A 21,192-nucleotide genomic window follows, 5' to 3' on the forward strand; every position below is an offset into this window, starting at 1 on the left:
TAAAGTCTTGATCCTGGCCCAAATTCAGCAAAGCACCTAACACTTGTCTAATATTAAGCATGTGAGTAGACATGTTGAATTTGTTATGATTCATGTCACCAGGACTATTCACATGCTCAAAATTACCATATGCTTAAATATTTTGCTGCACTGGTACCAAAATGCTCAGCCATTTGCACACTCAAACCCTATTATCTTTAAAAAATGTTCAAAAATGTAATGGATTCAGTAAGTTTTGTACTCTATTTGTACAGCACCTAGCACAATAGATCCCAATACTGACTGGGACTTTTAGGTGCAATAAAGATAACAGCCTCAGCATAAACTCAATTGTTGCTGAAAAATGAAACAGCTGTGTTTGATTTTAATCTGATTGTTGCTTTTTCCATTATGAGTAATTTTACAGCTCCAGCAACTGGAATTGGAGTATAATAGCACCAAAAGTTTAAGTACGGTACAGGGCTAGCTGGTGTTCAATTAATTTACTAGATTTTACTAGCATTAATGTTAGTAAAATTTGATAATGGATATATTTTAATTTTGCAGAAAAACCCAGAACTACTAATGAAAAAAGCAGTTCCTTTAAAAGGTATTTTAGGTATTTGTTCATATTCCAAGGAAAGCATTGCTGGCATTTGAAATCAGACAATCTAAAGATCTCTTGGAATGTATTTGCCTTTAACGCAATGATAGAGAACCCTGAACAAAAACAGATTAATCTTTCTAAAAATGATCATAATTGGAATACCAATTATATTTGCAGTTCCTTTACCAAGGCATCCTTACTAAAGAGGTTGCAAAATTGTCAAATATTTCAACAATAATGTAAATATATTGGAAAGTTTAAAAGTTGAATTGGTTCTATAAATTGGCTCGAGAGTGAACTGGCACCTGCTATCACTAGTCAGGGCTAAGAAAACTGAACTGCTTCTACATACAATCACTCAATCCCAAGGGACAAAGTGAAGCTGATCAGTCAGTCACACTGCTTTTGGAATGTACTCTATCAATTGACACAGAACAGAAGTTGTGAGTTTGCACTGAAGTGATTACCAATGGCCTTTCCAAGTAGTGATTTGTCATAGTTTGCTGCCTGAATAAGAAACTGGGACTACAGAAGGCAAAATGATAGTAAATCATAATTAAATGTTTTCGTTATTATGAGTTAAGAGGTACGAACCTGTGCCCAGCTGATCAAGATGATGGTAGAGATGGAGTTCCAAATGAGTAAAATGGACTGAAACGCCAAGTGAAGGCACAAACCAAGGAGTAAAACAGGAGTCAACCCTGGTACAGGCTGCTAATGCTGTAGGAGTCACAAGCTGATCACATGCACTTTGTGAGCCAGATTCACTTTCAGAGCTGTGGAAAATATATAATGAAGCAGTAGCTCAGCAAGTCCAGGTCTTTATCACTTTATAACAGGATTTGAGCATTTGCTATGCTGTTTTTCTGACATAGCCAAAATAACCATTTTATTTTATGTTTAACTGTTAATACTGGCACAAAGGAGGGACAAGCAAGAGCTCTGTGTAAGCTCGAAAGCTTGTCTCTCACCAACAGAAGTTGGTTCAACAAAAGATACTACCTCACTCCCCTTGTCTCTATAGTATCCTGGGACTGACATGGCTAAAACAACACTGCATACAAAACTGGCATACAATTTGTTTTCAAGCTAAAGTCGGTAGACAATATTTCAATCAAAGAACTTTGTTATTACAGTAGAGTGTATTCAATTTACTTAGTGAAATATGTGAACAAAAAAATGAAGAAATTAAACTTTTAGAAATTAATGAAAAACGGCAGTTATGTTTTAATGTTTGTTAAAATGTAATGATCAACTGTGTTGACATTGCACAGGCCATAAGAAAGATTTGAAAACTCACTTTGCCAAGACAAAAAAGGATTTTTTAAAAGAAAGTATTCCATAATTTATATACTGTAGCTATGTTTTCCACATTTGAATCCCGCCCTGCAAGCCTCTTATTGTCCTCTGCCACTGTATAGTCAGCATTTTAGAAAAATATGTCTTAGACAAACCTCTCTTATAAGCTCAGCATGGAGCCGTATAAAATTTATTATGAAACAGTAACTGAATAATTTAAAAATGCCATCACAGTTGAATTTTCTCTTGCTAATGACAACTCCTGACACTGTGAATATTTCCAAGACTTATCCCGAAGTTCTCTTGAGAACAGCTAAAACTTCCTCGCAAGCCTATAAGCTGCAAAGACATCATAGCAGTACAAATAAACTTTCTAATTTAAGCCAAATCAATCATTAATGCTCCTCACTCCCACTACCTTACTATTTTGCAATTTAAGAGTTCTGGGGTTAAAAATCCCAGGTTTTGTTTGAGACCAAAAAACTCCGAGTTTTTGTCCACAGTTAAATACTGGTTTTGTGTTCAATTTTAACCAAATATTAAATATATTACGCGAGCCTAAATTTAGTAAATGACAAAGACATATAAAATTTGGAGCAGATTTGGATTAAAATTTCCAAAAATGTAACCAATATGCTTTGTACATTGAGGGCAAAATTTTCAGCCCTTCAATTTATCTTCAATTTCCACATGTGACTCTGCAAAATTATGCATAAATATATATGTGTCCATAATTTTCATGCACAAACACTTTAATTTCCTAATGTTTATGTCACACACCTAATTTGATCATCATGTGTTATAATAAATAACTAGCATGATATTTATCTTCGAAGAGCTTAAAGTACACTTTGGGCTTGTGGACATGATGAGTTTTTGCGATTCATGAAAATGTTAGACTAACGTGCTATATATGTTTAACAATAAACAATTCAAGATGTGTTCATTATCAAAGGAAAAGGACAAGATGTAATGTACAGAGATAGTGAAGGAGGAGAGGGAGATCTGCTACTGGATTTATAGAGAGACAAGGTGGCTGAGGTAATATCTTTTATTGGACCAACTTCTGTTGGTGAGAGAGACAAGCTTTCGAGCTACACAGAGATCTGCCTCAGGTCTGGAAGCCCAGCTCTGTGTAACTCGAACGCTAGTCTCTCTCACCTACAGAAGTTGGTCCAATAAAAGATATTCCCTCAGCCATTTTGTCTTTCTAATATCCCGGGCCTGACTCAGCTACAACATCACTGCATACTAGATTTATAGTTGATTTCCTATGCTTCCTTTTCCCTCTTCCACTTGTCCCCTATTACTTTGAAAATGGCCAAAGTCATAGCCCATCCATCATTGCCACTTCCATTGCCTATGTTTATAACTCTCTCTACAGTACAGCTGATCTCTGCCATGCCAATTGGTATCTCTGGAAATAAATAATTCTTCGAGATGGCTTGGGTTAATGGTTAGGGAATTGGACTGGGAGATCTATGTTATAATCTTGGTTCTACACTCTGCCTCTATTTCCGCATATGTAAGACAGAAACAATTATGCTTTACTCTCCTCTGTAAAGTATTTGCAGATATACAGATGAAAAACATTATGCAATAACTAATTATAAGAACTAGATAATACTTAGTACTGCCAGGAGTGCAGGGGACTGGACTAGATGACCTTTCAATGTCCCTTCCAGTCCTATGATTCTGTGATTATTATAGTAGTCTCAATGAGGGATGGGCAAAGCTTAAAAAATAACCAATTCCGATAACCACCTGAAATGTAAATGGTTATCTGGATCATTGAGTGCTTTTCAGTTTGTAAAACCAGTTAGTAATCTCAGAAGAACTGGCAATACTGTAAGAGCAGCCTTTCCTATGCTTCCTGTTCTGCACTTCCTGTTCTGTCCACAGACAGACACACAAAAAAATGAAAAAGAGAAGTAGGGGAAAGAAAGATTAATCTAACTTTTTAGAACCTTAACAAAGATTTAATTTTAGTTTTTTTCTTTGAGTCAACTTTTAATTTATCCAAATTGATTAATTTATCCCAGTTCATAGTAACCTCCCAGAAATGAACTCTCCAAAGTAATTATTCATTGTCATAAAAAACAGAGCAAAGTAGTATGAAGCCGTTAAGAGCATCTCAAATTTTCTTTAAACTCAAACATTTTTCTTTTCAGAAACCATTGTACCAGTGACTCTCAGTTCTTCTTTCCTCATTTATTATTACAAGGATATTTTCATAAAAACCAAACTCCTTGTTTCTTCAGACTTAATATAATTGGCTTCTTACGTATTTTTATTTACAGAGTCCTAGTGTGCTAGGGCCTTTATTTCCCACCTCTAATCATAATAATGATTGTGGGGCAGCATGACATGGTTGATGCAGGAGGACATGTGTCAGAAGCTTCACTTCTAGAAAGTAATTTAGGGCATTTATCCATACTTTACTGTGATCTCCTTGCTCTACAAACAATATACCAAGTGGGTATAATAGCTGGGCACTCAAAACGTCAGGCACTCAAAAAGATCTTTAAAGACTCTAAACTACTTTCATTTATTCATGTGGAGAAACCTTAGTTTGAAAAAGGACCACCATATCACTGGTTCCTGAACCAACTGCTGAGACCAACTCCAAGAGAAACTTGAAATAGCAAACCCCACCACTTACAAAATGCTTGATGCAATTATGTCCAGTAATCTAGAGTTAAATAGCAAGCTTGAGTAGAACTATGTTTTTTCTGCAACAAAATGAGCATAAAATTGTTGCACATTAGTGAAGCTGAGTATCTTTCCTGGTAGGAAGGAAGGGGAGAAACAGGAGAACAGAGGTAACATAGAACATAAGAACGACCATACTGTGTCAGACCAAAGGTCCATCTAGCCCAGTATCCTGTCTTCCCATAAAGGCCAATGCCAGGTGCTTCAGAGGGAATGAACAGAACAGGTAATCATCAAGTAATCTGTCCCATCCCGAGAAACAGGAGAACAGAGGTAACATAGAACATAAGAACGACCATACTGTGTCAGACCAAAGGTCCATCTAGCCCAGTATCCTGTCTTCCCACAAAGGCCAATGCCAGGTGCTTCAGAGGGAATGAACAGAACAGGTAATCATCAAGTAATCTGTCCCATCGCCCATTCCCAGCTTCTGGCAAACAGAGGCTAGGGACACCATCCCTGCCCATCCTGGCTAATAGCCACTGATGGACCTATTCTCCATGAATTTATTTAGTTTTTTTTTAACACTGTTAGTGTCTTGGCCTTCACAACACAGAGGTTAATTTTAAGCTCCTGAAGAGGACCTCATGCTATTGGGAGAAAATCAGTGTCCCCTGAAAATCATTTGAGGCAAAAGAAAATTAGGATTCTTTGTTTATTTCTCTCACATCTAAAGAGTTTCTGGGGTTCTTCATTTTCATAACTGTTTGGCCATGGCTGGGGAAATGATACTATTATGAGTGAGACAGTCCATTGTCCTTATTCCCAGAAACCACTTCTAGGGTCACTACTTCCCATATTGGTATTCAAAATAATAAGTACAATAAAGGAGTCAGCATTAAACAAATATCAATATTTGCTAACAGTTACTTCAGTGGCATCTGGGATACCACAATATCACCCCATTCAGAAAAGAAAAGAACTGCAGTATTTCAGATACCATTTTGTGGTAAAGCCATCAGTAAATATTTATTTTTAAAAGGAGACCACAGTACTTAGAACTAATTTAGAGCTTTTCCTATTCAAATTACTTGATATACTGTGATTGCAATCTGATTCTTTGTCTGAGCAGACTTCAGATTGACCTTCAACATTGCTTTAGTCTTAAAGTGCAAGCAATGAGAATTCGAGCCCCAGATTTTCTATCTTTCATTCTACTGCCCATTATATGTCATATGCAGTCTGGCAATAAAACAGAATTATTTGATAGTCCAGAAACACTCCTTCTGTTGAGTCCTGTTGAAGCAAAAGAAGGTGTTTTAACTTTGCAGAAGTACATTAAATAAGCCCCTGATTGTGATAACAAACAATTGTGATTCACAAACATATGATAGTGGGCAAGATTCTCTGGCTTGCTCCAGAGGCACAAAGGTAGCAGAGACTGTCTGCAACTTCCCCACTAGTAATAAAAAACACAGTTAGCTTATACAGCTCCAAATATGGCATCGTATATTGAGGTGTGATTGTACTGGAAAACAGAGCAATAGAAACAGAGAAAATACAAGTACAAACAAAATTGAATCTAATATTGTAGAATGATTTCCAAAGATTCACATGAAGTGTCAGAGTTTATAAAATGGGCATCTTCTACAATACAGATAAGATATACTCAAAAATTATAATTTCACATCTTACAAACCCAGAAATGCTCTGGCTAAATGTGTGATGACTGGGAACAATGACTAATCCTGACCTGCATTATTCCTACTAGTCCAACAGTGGAATTCTTTAAAGCAAAACTGCCATTTGTGACAAATTGTGACAAGGAAAAATATCCACCTGGAGAAGAAAGAGACCAATTAACTCGTGGTTGGAACACAGGTCTCTAGAGGTCTAAGTCCACTATATCAAACTACTTTGAATCTAACCCAAAACAATTAACTAGAAACACAATTGTGATTTCCCATATGAATTTTTTAAAAAGTAGATGTCAAAGGCATATTGCAATTTGTTTGCACTTGTTTTATGATATCTTAGATATGAAGATGTTTCTGCTAAGGCATTTTTCATTTTTAAGGGAATACTGACAAATTACAAAACATAATTATAGAAATGCCGTTATTCAGTACATAAAATATATACAACAGCCTTTAAAGCCTTTACTATGATAACCAGTATGAACAGAAATTGATGGAGCCTCCCTGCCCCCCAAGTCTTTTCTGCTTAGGCCTAGTACAATACATTGAAGTCTCTGTAATGAGAGCTTTCCATCCCTGCCCCATGAAACCTTTACCTACAAAGGTAATTTATTCTCAGGTCAGAACATAATTCTGCTCCTATACCCTCTTTTAGGACTGCTGATGAGCTGCAATTGCCAATTATCCCATATTACTTGGAGGTGTTTCTGTTGTGGACTATCCACTAAAGCAGAGGTGGGCAAACTACGGCCCACAGGCCACATCTGGACCACGGGACCCTCCTGCCTGGCCCCCAAGCTCCTGGCCCAGGAGGCTAGCGCTGGCCCCACCACCGCTGTTCCCCCTTCCCCGCAGCCTCAGCTCGCTCCGCCGCAGCAATGCTCTGGGTGGCGGAGCTGCGAGCTCCTGGGGTGCCCCACCGGTGCTCCAGGCAGTGCAGTAAGGGGGCACGGAGCAGAGGGGGTTGGACAGAGGGCAGGGGAGTTCGGGATGGTGGTCTGGGGGGGAACAGGGGGTTGAACGGGGGCAGGGGTCCCGGGGGGGGGCAGTCAGGAAGGAGGTGGGGTTGGATGGGGCAGCAGGGGGCAGTCAGGGGACAGGGAGAAGGGGTGGTTGGATGGGGCAGGGGTCCCAAGGAGCCATCAGGAATGAGAGGAGGGTTGGATGGGGTGGCAGGAGTCTGGGGGCGGTCAGGGGACAGGGAGCGGGTGTGTATGGATGGGGCAGGGATCCCGGGGGGGCTGTCAGGAAACAGGGGAGGTTGGGTGGGGCAGAAGTCCCGGGGTAGGATATCCTCCCCGGGACTCCTGCCCCATCCAACCTCCCCTGTTTCCTGACGGCCCCCCCGGGATGCAGTTCTTTTCTTTTCTGAATGGGGTGATATTGTGGTATCCCAGATGCCACTGAAGTAACTGTTAGCAAATATTGATATTTGTTTAATGCTGACTCCTTTATTGTACTTATTATTTTGAATACCAATATGGGAAGTAGTGACCCTAGAAGTGGTTTCTGGGAATAAGGACAATGGACTGTCTCACTCATAATAGTATCATTTCCCCAGCCATGGCCAAACAGTTATGAAAATGAAGAACCCCAGAAACTCTTTAGATGTGAGAGAAATAAACAAAGAATCCTAATTTTCTTTTGCCTCAAATGATTTTCAGGGGACACTGATTTTCTCCCAATAGCATGAGGTCCTCTTCAGGAGCTTAAAATTAACCTCTGTGTTGTGAAGGCCAAGACACTAACAGTGTTAAAAAAAAACTAAATAAATTCATGGAGAATAGGTCCATCAGTGGCTATTAGCTGACATCATCATCTTTGGATAGCATAATAGCCATCGCGGCCGACATTACCACAGCCTGTCATCTACTACTCAGCATGTAAGCTGAATCCATATCTTCCCACAAAACCTGCAGTTTTCTTGTCACCAAATACGATGAGACACACAAGTTTCACCCTTTATTTCCATTTTAGGAATCAATAATAAAGTACTTAAAACACAAGGGATTAGCCCTTTAGTACTAGTTATTACCATATCAGAGAGGTCACAACAAAAACCTGTAGGTTTTTTTGGGTATTTTTTGGTTTGTTTGTTTTTAAAGAAAGTTATTGGTAGTGTGGGAGTCTGATCCAAAATATAAAAATCAAATACAGAAAATATACTCCAGCCAAGTTAAGGACTTTATAGGACTAATTCCTTTTTGTAGGACAATTCTATATTAGATGTTTTAAAAATTAATCAACCAATTAATCATGTGTTATTACATCACTTAAAAATATCAAATGCTATGTAAATATGAAGTAATAATACTAAACATATCTGCACAAAAATATTATTTTGGTACTTATATCTATTTTTCTTTTTTAATTATGGAGTTGAGAGTGGAGTGATACAGGTATCTAGGTGTAGGTTCTCTCACTTTTCACCCCATCAGTCCTGATTGGGATGGCCAGTGAAGCAGTTCAAGATACTATTTGGTCTAAATGGAGATCTTAGAGTACCCACCATCAGGCATTCATTTTGTTTCTCTTTACTCTCCATATTACTTCGTCCCTGCTTCCTCATAAGAGCTAGAAATGAATCTAAAGAAGACTATAATTTGCACTGGTTTACACTTCTTTCTGGCCCCTTTAGAGACTCAAACATGCTCCTGAATCTAGATCTCCTGGTGTGAGCTAATATCTAAAAAAGGCTTTTTTTGCTTTTCCTATACCCATAAAATTATGGAAAGTAGCTAGATAAGTGGAATGAAAGTTATCATGGTAGATTAAAAGTTTCATGTCACTGTACCTCTAATTTTTCTACAGATATATTTATTTAATACAGCGGTTCTTGACATTTTCCATATTATGATCCCATGTTATAACAGAAAAACTTGCCCCAATCTAGCTACAAAGAAAGGGAAAGTGGTCATGACTCCACGTTGGACCTATGACCACCCACACAGGTGCTGCAACCAGAGGTTGAAAACCACAGATTAATATATTTTGCATGTGTGAATTTGTATTGTGCTATGAAATGTTTCTTATGCTCATCACCATTTTCTGGGTTAAATTGGTTTACTCTATTAGCTTTTAAAGTTATTTGCATTTCATTTAAACACTAGTGTTCCTAGTGGTCGTTGCTTACAAAACTTTTTAATAGAACTCTGTGAAATATTAGATACAACGATAAATCCCATTTGAGTAGAAAACAATAGCTGTGACAGCAATGTCAAATGCTTTGATGAAAAAAATCTACTGAATTTCACTAGCTTTATTTCCAATTCCCACAGAGTTCACATTTCTATGGTGCTAAATTGACCACAAAGGTAATTTTGCAAAGGTCCCACATTCAGAGGAATTAACCTTGTCTAAAACACTTAACTTCTCAGTGATGAAAATGCATTCCTTCACAATTAACATCAAGAAATCATTTCCAACCTGATATTATTAATGGAAACCAGATGTTTAATTTTTTATTGATTTTGTTCCTGACTCCCCCTGAATTCTATGGGTTCTCTCTCTTTCTCTCTCACACACACACACGGCAGTAACAACCAACACATGGTTGCAGTAGGCAATCTCCCAATCCATCCAGTATAATTTACTAAAAGGACAGGAAGGAGAGCAGTTTGACATCACTTGCATTGTTATTTCTGAATATCAGATACAATAGTGCACCCCAATAGTTTTTTCAAACTCTGTAAGGTAATCAAAAAACTCATCAACAAAATCCAAACTTTGACTCTCAGTGCACTTCTTTCACAGTTAACCATTTACGAAGCTTCCAGGGGTGAAGAAATGAAAACATTTATCTTCTGAAGTGTTTCTGAAATCTCCTGATGGTAAATTTCCATTTGTTAGCATAGTAAGAACACAGTGTGATCGATATATAATGACCATAAAGCATCACTAAGATTATAATTAACATTATTGAGATATGCACTCACAACTGAATTGTGCCTTTCAGGTTCTGGCTCACACAGGGCTGGATTAAGGCAGGGGCTTTAGGGGCTGCAGCCCAGGGCCCATGCTTAAGGGGGAATCCGCAAAAAATAAATCACAGGCAGCGATCAACTCTGGGCTGCTAAAAGTCTCATGGCGGAGCGGGGCGCTCAGGCAGGCTGCCTGCATGCCGTGGCCCCACGCTGCTCCTGGAAGCGCTAGCTGCTAGCACATCTATGTGGCCCCTGGCGGGGAGGTGGCTCCGCACACTGTCCCCACCCCCAGGACTGTCCCTGTAGCTCCCATTGGTGTGTTCCCAGCCAATGGGAGCTACAGGGGTGGTGCTTGCAGGTGCGGGCAGTGCATGGAGTCACGCTGTCCCCACTCATCCCAGGGGCTGCAGAGACGTGCTAGCAGCCAGCCGCTTCCTGGAGCAGAGTGGTGTCATGGCATGCTGCAGCCAAGAGCTGCCTGCAGTAAGCGCCTCCCAGCCAGAACCTGCACCTCGCACCCCCTCCTCTACTCCAGCTCCCTGCCCCAGATCAGAATCCCACTCTTGCACCCGCACCCCCTCCTGCACCCAATCCCCTGCCCCAACCCCCTCCTTGTATACAGGGGCCCCACAAAATCTAAAAGCCCCGGGCCCACAGGAGAGTTAATTCAGCCCTGGGCTCACACCGAGGGCAGTACAAAGATGCACAACTCTGGTGGTAGCTACCAGGTGTATAGGGAAAGCATGTCTCCTACTACACCACTCAATGAGTTGTGACACATCATCCCTTCCTTAACAAGTCAGTTTTGCTGCCTGGTGCAGGTGGGTGGGGATTGGCCATGGCCTGACGGTCTCCTTCCCCTTTTTAACAATCTTTGTGCTCAGAGTCTCCAAGGATTGCAAGGTTGACAGTTAACTTATGAATCTGCAGGAAGAGAAGAAGGTTTCTTTCCCCACTCCATGGAATTGTGTGAGGGTCAATCACAATCTGAAGATCAGTTAGGAGCAATTACTACTAGCATAAGTGAAAGGACATCAGTTTCACTAAGTTTCTTGAACAGTTCTCTCCAGGGAATAGTATACCTTTCCCTTGTTTTAAGATTACCTTTGGTCATCAGCTCCATTCTGATTGCTGTTCAGGACAATCCTCCAAAGGTCTGAGGCTACAAGCTCCTTCTGATCATTCACAAGGCTGATACTGGGCAGCTGCAGCTCACAAACTTTGCTTTCTGATAGACTGAATTCCCGGAATGCAATGAATGATTTCTGGAGCTCATCCCAGTACTCCAAGCTACAAGGAACCTGCGATATTAAAGAAATCTCAGTTACTCTGTACTTCTATACAAGTACACAATACAGGTATCTACAGTACACTTTATAATGATAAAATTAAACTAAAATAATTGCCAAATGACCAAGAGAATTTTAAATTCTCATTATGTACCCCCTTCTACCTCCATATAGTTAAGTTACATTCTTATTAGACCTTTCTATGAAGATGTTACTTAAAACATCCACCTATGTATTGGGAAAAGAAATAGTTATTTACACTGCATGACAAAGACAATACAAAAAATCCCATATTCACATTAAGTAGTCAAAAGATCCATTGGATGTGACTATAGTATAGAGTACTCTACTCCTCCATCAGTCTATTTGTATGCATCTGTTGTCTCGTCTTATGCTTATATTGTAAGGTCCATGGGTCAGGGCCAACTTTTTGTTCTGTGTTTGTATAGTGCCTAGCACACTGGGGTCCTTGTCCATAATTAGAGTGCTACAGCAATACAAATGATTAATAATAATCCCCACAAAACTCTGCCTAATTGTATTTGAATTAGTGTCTTTAAAACATTTAATATAGTGTTAAAATATGCACATTAAATTAGTGAAGCTATAAAGGGGAAAGTAGTTTGGGCATCTGCTACAGATCACTAGAATTTTTTTTTTTTTTTTAAAAATCCTGATCCAGCTCTGAAAGTACTTTAAAAAAAAAGAACAGCTTCTCTTATGGAATGTGCTAACTGTCCAGATATCTGTGTGGTCACAAAGAAAGCCATACAGTGGACTTGATTCAGCAAGTTACTTAAACATGTACCTAATTTTAAGTATATGATTAGACCAATCATTGTGAATGGAACTACTCATATGCTTAATGTTAGGCATGTGGTTAAATACCTTGCTGAATTGGGGAGAATGTCATCAAAGAAAATTCTCAAGTATGTAGAAAACAAATGTGTAATCTAGAAAGCAAGAGATTCTAAAAACAGAAGAAACTATCTCGCATCTACTTTTAATTGATAACAAGGAAGTAACTGAGAATGTGAGACAGGTTAAACTTAAAATAAATCTAAACCTAGTAATACATGGAAATGCACAGTGAAGGCACCCAAACAAACTTAATTCCACTCTGTAATGACCCTTTGCAATAACCACATAATTATGATTAGTGCATAATTATGTTTTTAATCCTAGATTAGATTAAAATGCTTTTAAAAGATACATTCAATTTTTTCCTTTTCTTATGGTATCATTACAGGGCCGAGTATATTTGGGCACTATAACATGTGTGTACTTCTTTTAAGTTTACCCTTAACTCTGAATTCTGTGAGCTTTTAATTTTTGTTTTTGGCATAATTACAACATCCCTGAAATGTTTTTAACCCTAAATTACTGAGATATACTCAACCTTACTCCCAGTTCAATGTAGTTTTTATTTTAAAATGTCCTTGATTTTTTAATAATAATAAAAATGTTCCTATACGAACACTAAACAGGAAACCCAAAGAGAACATTACCATGTGATATTGCTAATAATTAAAAGATATGTAGCTTACATTATTGAATTTTAACTCTTAGGGTCAGGTTCACCGGTGTGCTTTGACTGCATTGTCCCATTCTGGAGCAGTGCAAAGCAGCTTAGTTGCCAATTTCCCCCAGTGCCTGACTTTCACAACACTTTGCACACACACATACAAGTTTCCGCATTTCTCTTGCGTCCTATACTCCCAGTGCTACCAACTCTTGTGATTTTATTGCGAGATTTGAATATCTGATGCTCCTAGAATTATGTGATCACATGAGTCTCTCAGTTTTCATTTAAAATAAAAAGTTTGTAGCCTCATGGTTGCAGAGAAAATCTTGACAAGATGACCTAAATGTACCATAAAGGCTCAAATGCCAAATAAAAAGAACCCCAAATATATTATTTAAGAAAAACCCACCTCAGGATATTTAAGCCAATCTCATGATTTTTGAACTCTTGGGGTTGACAATACTGCATTCCTCTGTGCTGGTACACACAGACACCAGTATCCCCCTTGCTCCTGTCCCCCACATTCTTCTGCATGCCACACCCACTAAGTTATTTCCTCTTGCCCTTGCTGTTGAGTAGTTCTCCTGCAACTAAGTTTTTTAAAGTGATTGTTTAGTATTAATGGTCTTTTTTATAGGTTATTCTTCATAACTGAAAGTTTCTTCTTCAATAGGGGCTGAAAAACAGTGTTCTTCTATAGAAAATTTCATGAAGAATTGCTCTCTTTCAAAATGGCTACCATCTCCTCAATGGCAATGGCCATCTTCTCTAAAGGCAGCCTGGTTTCATTTCTATTGGGAACAATAGTAGGTGGTAGCCATTTTGAAAAGGGCCTCCTTCGCTAGGAGTAGCCTGCAAATTTCACTCCGATTGAGCTGAAAGCACAAGTTAACAGCACAAAGAAATTTACAAATGATACTACAGTCTGGATGTATTGTACAATGGGACCCAGAGAAGTCAAAAATACAGATGGATAGAAAACAATGACACGAGACTGATTTTGCAGAAATGCAAGCTAATATACAGCATACTGGAAGGAATTTTTTTGGAAACATAGGTATTCAATAAGTGGAAGAAAGCTGGAAAACAGTAACTGCAAGACATAAAAATTAGATGAGCGTGTAACAGACTACGCAGTGAAAAAGGGCAATGCAATTTTAGACTGCATTAGTAGAGACTTAATATCAAAGGGTAGAAATCAACAGTTCCTTTTTAGGTCCCACTGTGATCTGAAAGAGTGTGCTTATTTTTCGGTCCCCATTAACAGAAACATATAGAAACTGGAGAGAATTCAGGGGAAGCCACAAACATGACCAAAGGAATAGGGTGTGTGACTAATGAGGAAAAACACACTGTATACTGATTAAAATGAGAAAAAAAGTTTTAACATTTGAAAAGCGACTCATTTGTATGCACAGTATTTTTCCCTAACTGTATTTTAATATGTACCGTACATAAGAAATGTAGTTTAGACAGATATATTAGGATTCAAGATATCATTTATAGGTTATAAACTAAAAGGTCAAATATGCAGTTTATGTGATCTCCCTAAACTAACTACAGCTCATATGCTTTGGGACTGTCCCAAACTCTAAGCATATTGGGCTGAAGAATGCAAAAGACTTACTTGATTTAGAATCCTCTGTTCCTAAACATCTAGATTTATTCATTCTAGGGGGCTTATTGCTAATGCCTGATCTGGATAAATTTAAGGGATGATGGGTGCTCTGGGCAGCATTAGCTGCCAAAAACAATAGTTGTGAAAGACTGAAAATAGGCTATATCCCCAAAACTGAGTCACTGGCAGTGGGAATGAGTGAATTAGATGCACTAAAAAATGCCCCATGTGTAAAATTAAATATGGTTCTTTTATCTTGAAATGTGTGAGTAACACTCTAGCTACGATTCAAATAATTGTTACCTCTTAGAATGTGACCACTGTGATTTCCTCTAGAAAACTAGGGTAAACACCACAGCTACAAGGCTAGCCACTAGACTCCACTATTAAATAACAAACACATACAAGAACCCGCCATTCTTTATCTAGCACGCCTGCTGACAAAAGTTTCCTTTTTTTCCCTAGTTATCAAAAAAGTCTATGGCTGTGATCATGCTCATCATCAAAACAGAAAAAGAACACCGAGTTTAGCTTGTATCTCCCAATCTCACTTGTTACCTGGAGTGCAGAGGTATTATTTAAGCACCCATAGAATCAGACTGAATTCAGAATCCTTAAACTCAACTTTGCAAGATGGCTGCTATATATTTTAGTACACGAATACCTTACACAGAAGAGGCAGCAGCCTCCCTCCATGTAGGGATACTGCAGTGCAGAGAAATACATGCACTGAAAGCTTCCATCTCTCTTTTGGTGACCTTTGAGAAAGAGTTAAAGAAGGGAACAGCTGGGTTACAGACTAATGTGTTCATGTGTTGCCCTCAGAGATGCAATTATGGCCTTTTATTTATGTACTGTTTCATTTTTTTGGTTTGAAAAAAGGCTTCTAAAGATTAAATGTTCACTTCTTGAAGTGCTATCCCTCACATGGTGGTGCTTCCCCTTGGAGATGAAGTCACTCTTGTTCCAGAAACAACTACTGTACAACAAAATACACACAGAAGACAGGAAGCATGTGTGTGTTTTATTATCTCCTAACAGGGCCACCTAAGTGAAAGAGAGGCGGAATACAAAACAATCTTGTACTTTGTGTTAGACGCCAACCCATGCTGCGATTTTAACCCAAGCTTCCTGCATGAATAACTGATTGCTCCATAATACGGCTATCCTGGTATTAGGATATTTTTCTGTTCTACAGCCAAGTGCCTTGAAAATACAACTCTCCCTTTAGGTGAACTGAAGAAGTAGCAGAAGAAAAATAAAAACTCTTGTCCACATTACTATAGGAAGAAAATTCTTGGCAACGTTACCCAGCAATCTGTATTTTTAACTTTATGGTTAACAGTGATTTGCATCAAAATTGCAAAAGCAATGTTAGTTGAAAAGTGTATTACAGAGAAGGTGAATTCAAAAGAAAATTAAGGATAAACAGATATAAAAAATTAAACGTGCCTATGTACATTGCTAATAAATAATTTAAACTGACCTCTAGAATAACTCTACAATTTCAGAACATTTCAATACACACCTGCCAGACTAGCTTCCTATGCAACTGAGTGTTGTGAACTCATAGTACAGAGCAAGTTGCCTTCTAGGAGTTGGATAACATTTCTTACCTCCTTCTCAAGGGACTAAGATTATATCTCATCACTATGGAAAATAACCTCTTCGGGCATATCTATGTTCTGGAAATTCACTCCATTAGACTTTTGATGTGGATCCAAATAAAAAATGGAGGTGATTCAAAGTCAGATACAGCATAACAATGTTTCAGTTTTTATATAATCCAATAAATTATAGCTGCACAAAGGAAATTATGTTATGTCTTTTTCAAATTTCTTCTTCATCTTTGTTATGTTGGTTTTGTTACATTCACACTATTTTGCTATATCCTTAGACTTTGGGCACTGAAAATTCTTCCTCAACAGCACCTGCTCAGTGCTCAACAATGATAAGCAGATACTGCAAATTGGAAAAACTTTAAGAAACTATACATTACCTTTTCTTCACAGAGAGCTTTTGGATCCTGATTTGAATTGGGTTTAATAATGCCTGTCTGAAAGTCACAGTTATTTAGTTCAATTGTAAATATGCCTCTGTGTGTGTGTTTTAATTTCAGGTTTTTCATCTGTAAAATGAGGATAATAAATATTTACTCAGCTTTCCAAAGGACTTATAAATCTTTGGGTAAAAGGGGAATATACCTTTTTAAAAAAATAAAGAATAGCATCTCAGACCTTCTATCTATGTTAAATTAAATATATTTATGGTAGTCTGCCACTGCTATTAGTTATGTGGTATTTATTCTACTTACACTTAAATCAGTACTACAGAATATAAAATAAACACCTATCAACTATAATGCAGAGATATCAAAGAAAAATATCTTTTCTGAAAAAAAAATCTGTTTTAAAAAAAATACCTAAATGCCTTTTAGCTGAGTTTGAAAAAAAGCTTCTATACATCTTCAACTAATAGAAGCCATAAAAAATCCTTTGTAATATTGGAACCAGTTGAGAAACCACAAGTATTCAAATGCAGGAAATCATGATTTTATAACATTTTAATGTGATCTACTCTTGGGAAACAAAGTTAACCAAGCCCTATTTCTGTACAGGAAATATTCCACTGTACAGTTGTAATACATTGTGGTGAGGGGTACAGCTGCAAATTTTTCACCTGTAATGCCCCACTGGTATTGTGGCTTACTGCATTGCATCAAGATTGCTTTCCTGTCCGGAAAGCCCTCTAAGTACAAACAAGACTCTAAGCCCAGGTTTTATTTTCCCTTGGTATCAGAATATGGTAATTTAAGAGCCCTGAGAAATACTTTTTAACCTTTTAGAAGAAATATGTAGCATTCTCTTATTAAGGCCTATATTTTGTGTTTTTAAAAAAAACATGTGACCAACTTATCTCATCAATTTATCAAGCTACCAAGTTCAGAGCAAATGCAGGTGTGCATGATAGAAAGCAATCTGTTACAGACTGAGTTTTTTCTCATTAAAGAGAAATTAATCTAAACATACAAAATAGCTTTTGTTAAAACAGAGACAGCAGAGCAGTACCAAGCTGTATGTGAAAGAACTTCAGTAGGATCTTTAAAAAAAGAAAAAAAGAAAGAAATATACATACTCTTAAGTAGAGAAACAGTTTCATATGTCATTCATCTTTACATTGAGTACACGTGGGGTCACTTACACTTCCTACTGAAAAAGTAGTAAGAAACGGTACAATGCTGTAGAATTTATTTGGATTCTTTTTGTCTAGTTTCTCTATTGAACTTTGCAAATACTCAGAAACAAGTTATCAAAAAAAGCTCTTGGTATATAACCTCATCTACCCATTACAGTGTTTTTCAAATTGTTCTATTTTTTCTGATAGAGTAAAAATAGTCCACATTTATATAGTGATTTTCATCTTGAAGGATCCAAAAGCACTTCACAAATAATATGTATATAGCACCACTGAAATGCAGCCACCTCTGGGATTGCAGCCAGCAGCTTACTAGTGCACAGTATATATTGCACAATAGTGGACTGATGAGATATTTGGCCAAGGATACATGAACAAACCCCTACTCTAACAAAAAGTGGCACAAGGTCTTCATCATCCAGTTGTAGTAGAGAGAACCACAGTTTCTAAAGTTTCATAAATCAGAGATATGAAGTCTGAAAAGGACAGAACTCAACCAGAGTATAAATCTGTCATTAAAATACTCCAATGGTTTTGTCAGTCTTCTGGCATCAGGCAGAGTCTTCACTGGCTCAAGGGATAAAAGTGTGAGGCACTGGCAAATTATGCACAATGACCATTAACATTCCCAAGGAGTTACGCCTAACTCCATGCAGAGTTTATTGAAAATGTACCCCTAAAGGACACAGTCTCTCTTCTTGATATACAGAAAGTTTTGCATATAACATGCAGAACACACAACAAAAATTTTTAGTAACTTACAAATACATTAACAGGATAGTAAAGTCCCTCAAAGCAAGATAATTCACAAATGTTTAAATCTACAATACCTAAAAAAATTTGGCTGTTTCTTCATCTGCCTCAGACTCATTGTGCAACCGTAGTCAATAACTTTCTCTGCCTCTGTTTCCCCTCCATGAAGCAGAATGAAGATAATACTCAATATCTATCTCAGTCTTAAAATGAGTTTTAAATAATTAAGTCCTAATGTTCAGAAATAGGTTTGCAAAATTGTACATGTCATTATGCCTGTGCACACCAATGACCAGTTAAATCATTTGAAGTCTAATTAGTTATTGGTACATGCAAGTCTCCACTCCTTGGCAACACTACAATTATACAGACAAATTATGTGTGTTCATTTTTGCACATGTATATTTCTGAAAATGTGGGTCTAGGAAAGAAATTTCAGACACTAGTATTAAGGGAATTTTTGGAAGGGTGTAGTATTATAAGATCAAATATAATTTTTAGAATAAAAGACTAATCTTTCATTTTATGCTTGTTTAATCTGTGCAAATATCAGATAAATAAATAAAAAGGAAATAATATATACCAGTAATTTAATTTAAAAGGATTACTTAAAACAACAAATGACAGCTATAAAAGGCAAGATCCCTGACAATACAACAAATTCGGCTTGCTCTCTGCACTACCTAAAATAATTGGACAACATATTTTATCACACTTTAGAAAAGTCTGACCAATTAAAGCACAAGCATTAAGTATAATGACAGACTTTAAAATATTCAAAATTTCAGTCCATGCTGTTGATAAGTGTGGCTGAACTTTACAGCATGCTTAACTAATAATACCACAAACCTAAATCACTAACCTGCCAAACACAAATTACTGGATTTCCAAAATACTTGCTTCTGAAATGTGAGAAATGAACCAAACATGAGTAAAATTTGTGGTTTCCCCCAAACCTCTTTTCCCAGCTCTTTCAAATGCCCAGCTCAACACTGTAGCCCCAATGGGGAATACAAAGCAAAAAGGAAACAGAGTCAGCCAAAAATGAGGTATTCTTCATTAAAGGGGAAAATGAATGCCTTTGACATTGATCATAATTCTTTTCTTGTTGACTGTCATGTCAAATCTTTCCTGGAGTTATGACTTATAGTAGGTCTAATGCCAATCATTCTTAAGCTCATTCTTCCTTGAACCACTGTTTAAGCAGCCACTAGGTGTTAGCAAATGTGTTTGTTTCTACGTTAGCATAGTGTTGAAAACATCAAGCCCAAGGTTTTGTAGTTTACAAATGTTTTATTTAAACCGTGTAGGCGATTAATGTGATGTAACAGACAATTCTCTTAAATCCCCAACTTTCCCAGATATTGCAGACATTTATATTCTCTTAAAGGAGCTTTCTTCACCTCAGAGGATTTACAAAGGAAAGCTTCCAGAGCTGGGTTACTTACCTGGTCTTTTCCCTATTTAAATCTAAGCTAAGCCCGTGCAATCTCAAAACTATTTACTCCTCTGCTTTTTTCTGCTATCTGTGAGACCAAGCTGAATTAACTACCACTCTCTAGACCAAGAGAGTGGGCTTTTTCACCCTGTTTACAAAGAGACTGTGTTAAGGTAAAAGGGCAAAAAAAGATGCCCCAGCACACAATAATATTTTCATCAACTCTTATAAAACTGACTGCACTTGCATGCAATCAGAATACCAGCTGGTACACAAGGGAAACACACATACACAAAATTGTTTGTGCGTTACAGCTTGATAGATGTTTTATTTTAACTTCATATGCAGCAATGAATAAGAGCCATAGATTATACTCCTTTTCTCTTAGCTCCCCTATACCTTCTAACAGCCTATAATATTCTCTCAACAGAGTTCATGATTTGCCTGGACTATCTCCCTGGATAGCAATTCAAGAGAAAATTGCATTAAGGTCTTTGTTGTGAAAGTGGCCTGCGTAGATCTTAGGGATCAGAATTTAGAGTACCACTTGATATAATCACAAACAGCAAAAATATAAAACAGTTTATATTTGATTATACAATCTGTTATTCAATGGCCACTTGTGTAAACAGTTCAGTGACAATGAGTAGGCTTTTAGGAAGGACAGGGTAGTGCCGGTGATATTCTTTGCTGGAGAGATAGGATAGAGAAAGAAATAGCAGAGAACAAACACCTTTGAAGAGACTCCCCAAGTAAAAAGCTGTGCAAGAAATTTCTTGTTGCAATCCTGTTCACAAGCTTGCTTGCGTGTGCATGCACACACACACACACACACACAGGAAGAATATTTTCCACACTACACAAATAGCTTTTCTTGGTGAAAACCTGTTCCCAATACGGATTACTGACATCATAGGTTCAGGCCTAAAGAAAACAGAAAAATAAACACCTCCTTGTGTAGTCAGAACCCCTCCTTGTCCTTCTGGCTGAACAAATGCCAGGTATGGGGAACTGTACCTTTAAGAGATCATGTTACGTAATGCAAAGGCAGTTGGAACTGAGATAATGAATGAAGCCTATCTCTGTCAAGCACCTTTTCTCTGAGTGATTACAGAATACCACATACTACCAGAAATAAAAAGAGATTCAGAAAATAACCTGAGTGAAGAAACGGAGCAGCTAAAAGCTCCTTCACAGCTGAAACTCACTGGGAACTT

At 37.7% G+C, this 21,192-nt stretch overlaps 1 protein-coding gene across 1 annotated transcript in view; it reads right to left on the bottom strand.

Annotated features, from left to right (window-relative positions):
- The window catches only part of VPS13B (vacuolar protein sorting 13 homolog B), a 902,514-nt gene that overhangs the window by 82,377 nt on the left and 798,945 nt on the right, over positions 1–21,192 (bottom strand). The window contains exons 40-41 of the mRNA XM_045002958.1: positions 11,262–11,458; positions 1,181–1,362 (exon numbers count right to left, since the gene is read on the bottom strand). Of these exons, the coding sequence (XP_044858893.1) occupies positions 1,181–1,362; positions 11,262–11,458 (379 nt within the window). The remainder of the gene's footprint in view (positions 1–1,180; positions 1,363–11,261; positions 11,459–21,192) is intronic.

Source organism: Mauremys mutica, chromosome 2 (genome assembly GCF_020497125.1).
Source record: "Mauremys mutica isolate MM-2020 ecotype Southern chromosome 2, ASM2049712v1, whole genome shotgun sequence".
Classification (NCBI taxonomy): Eukaryota; Metazoa; Chordata; order Testudines; family Geoemydidae; genus Mauremys; species Mauremys mutica.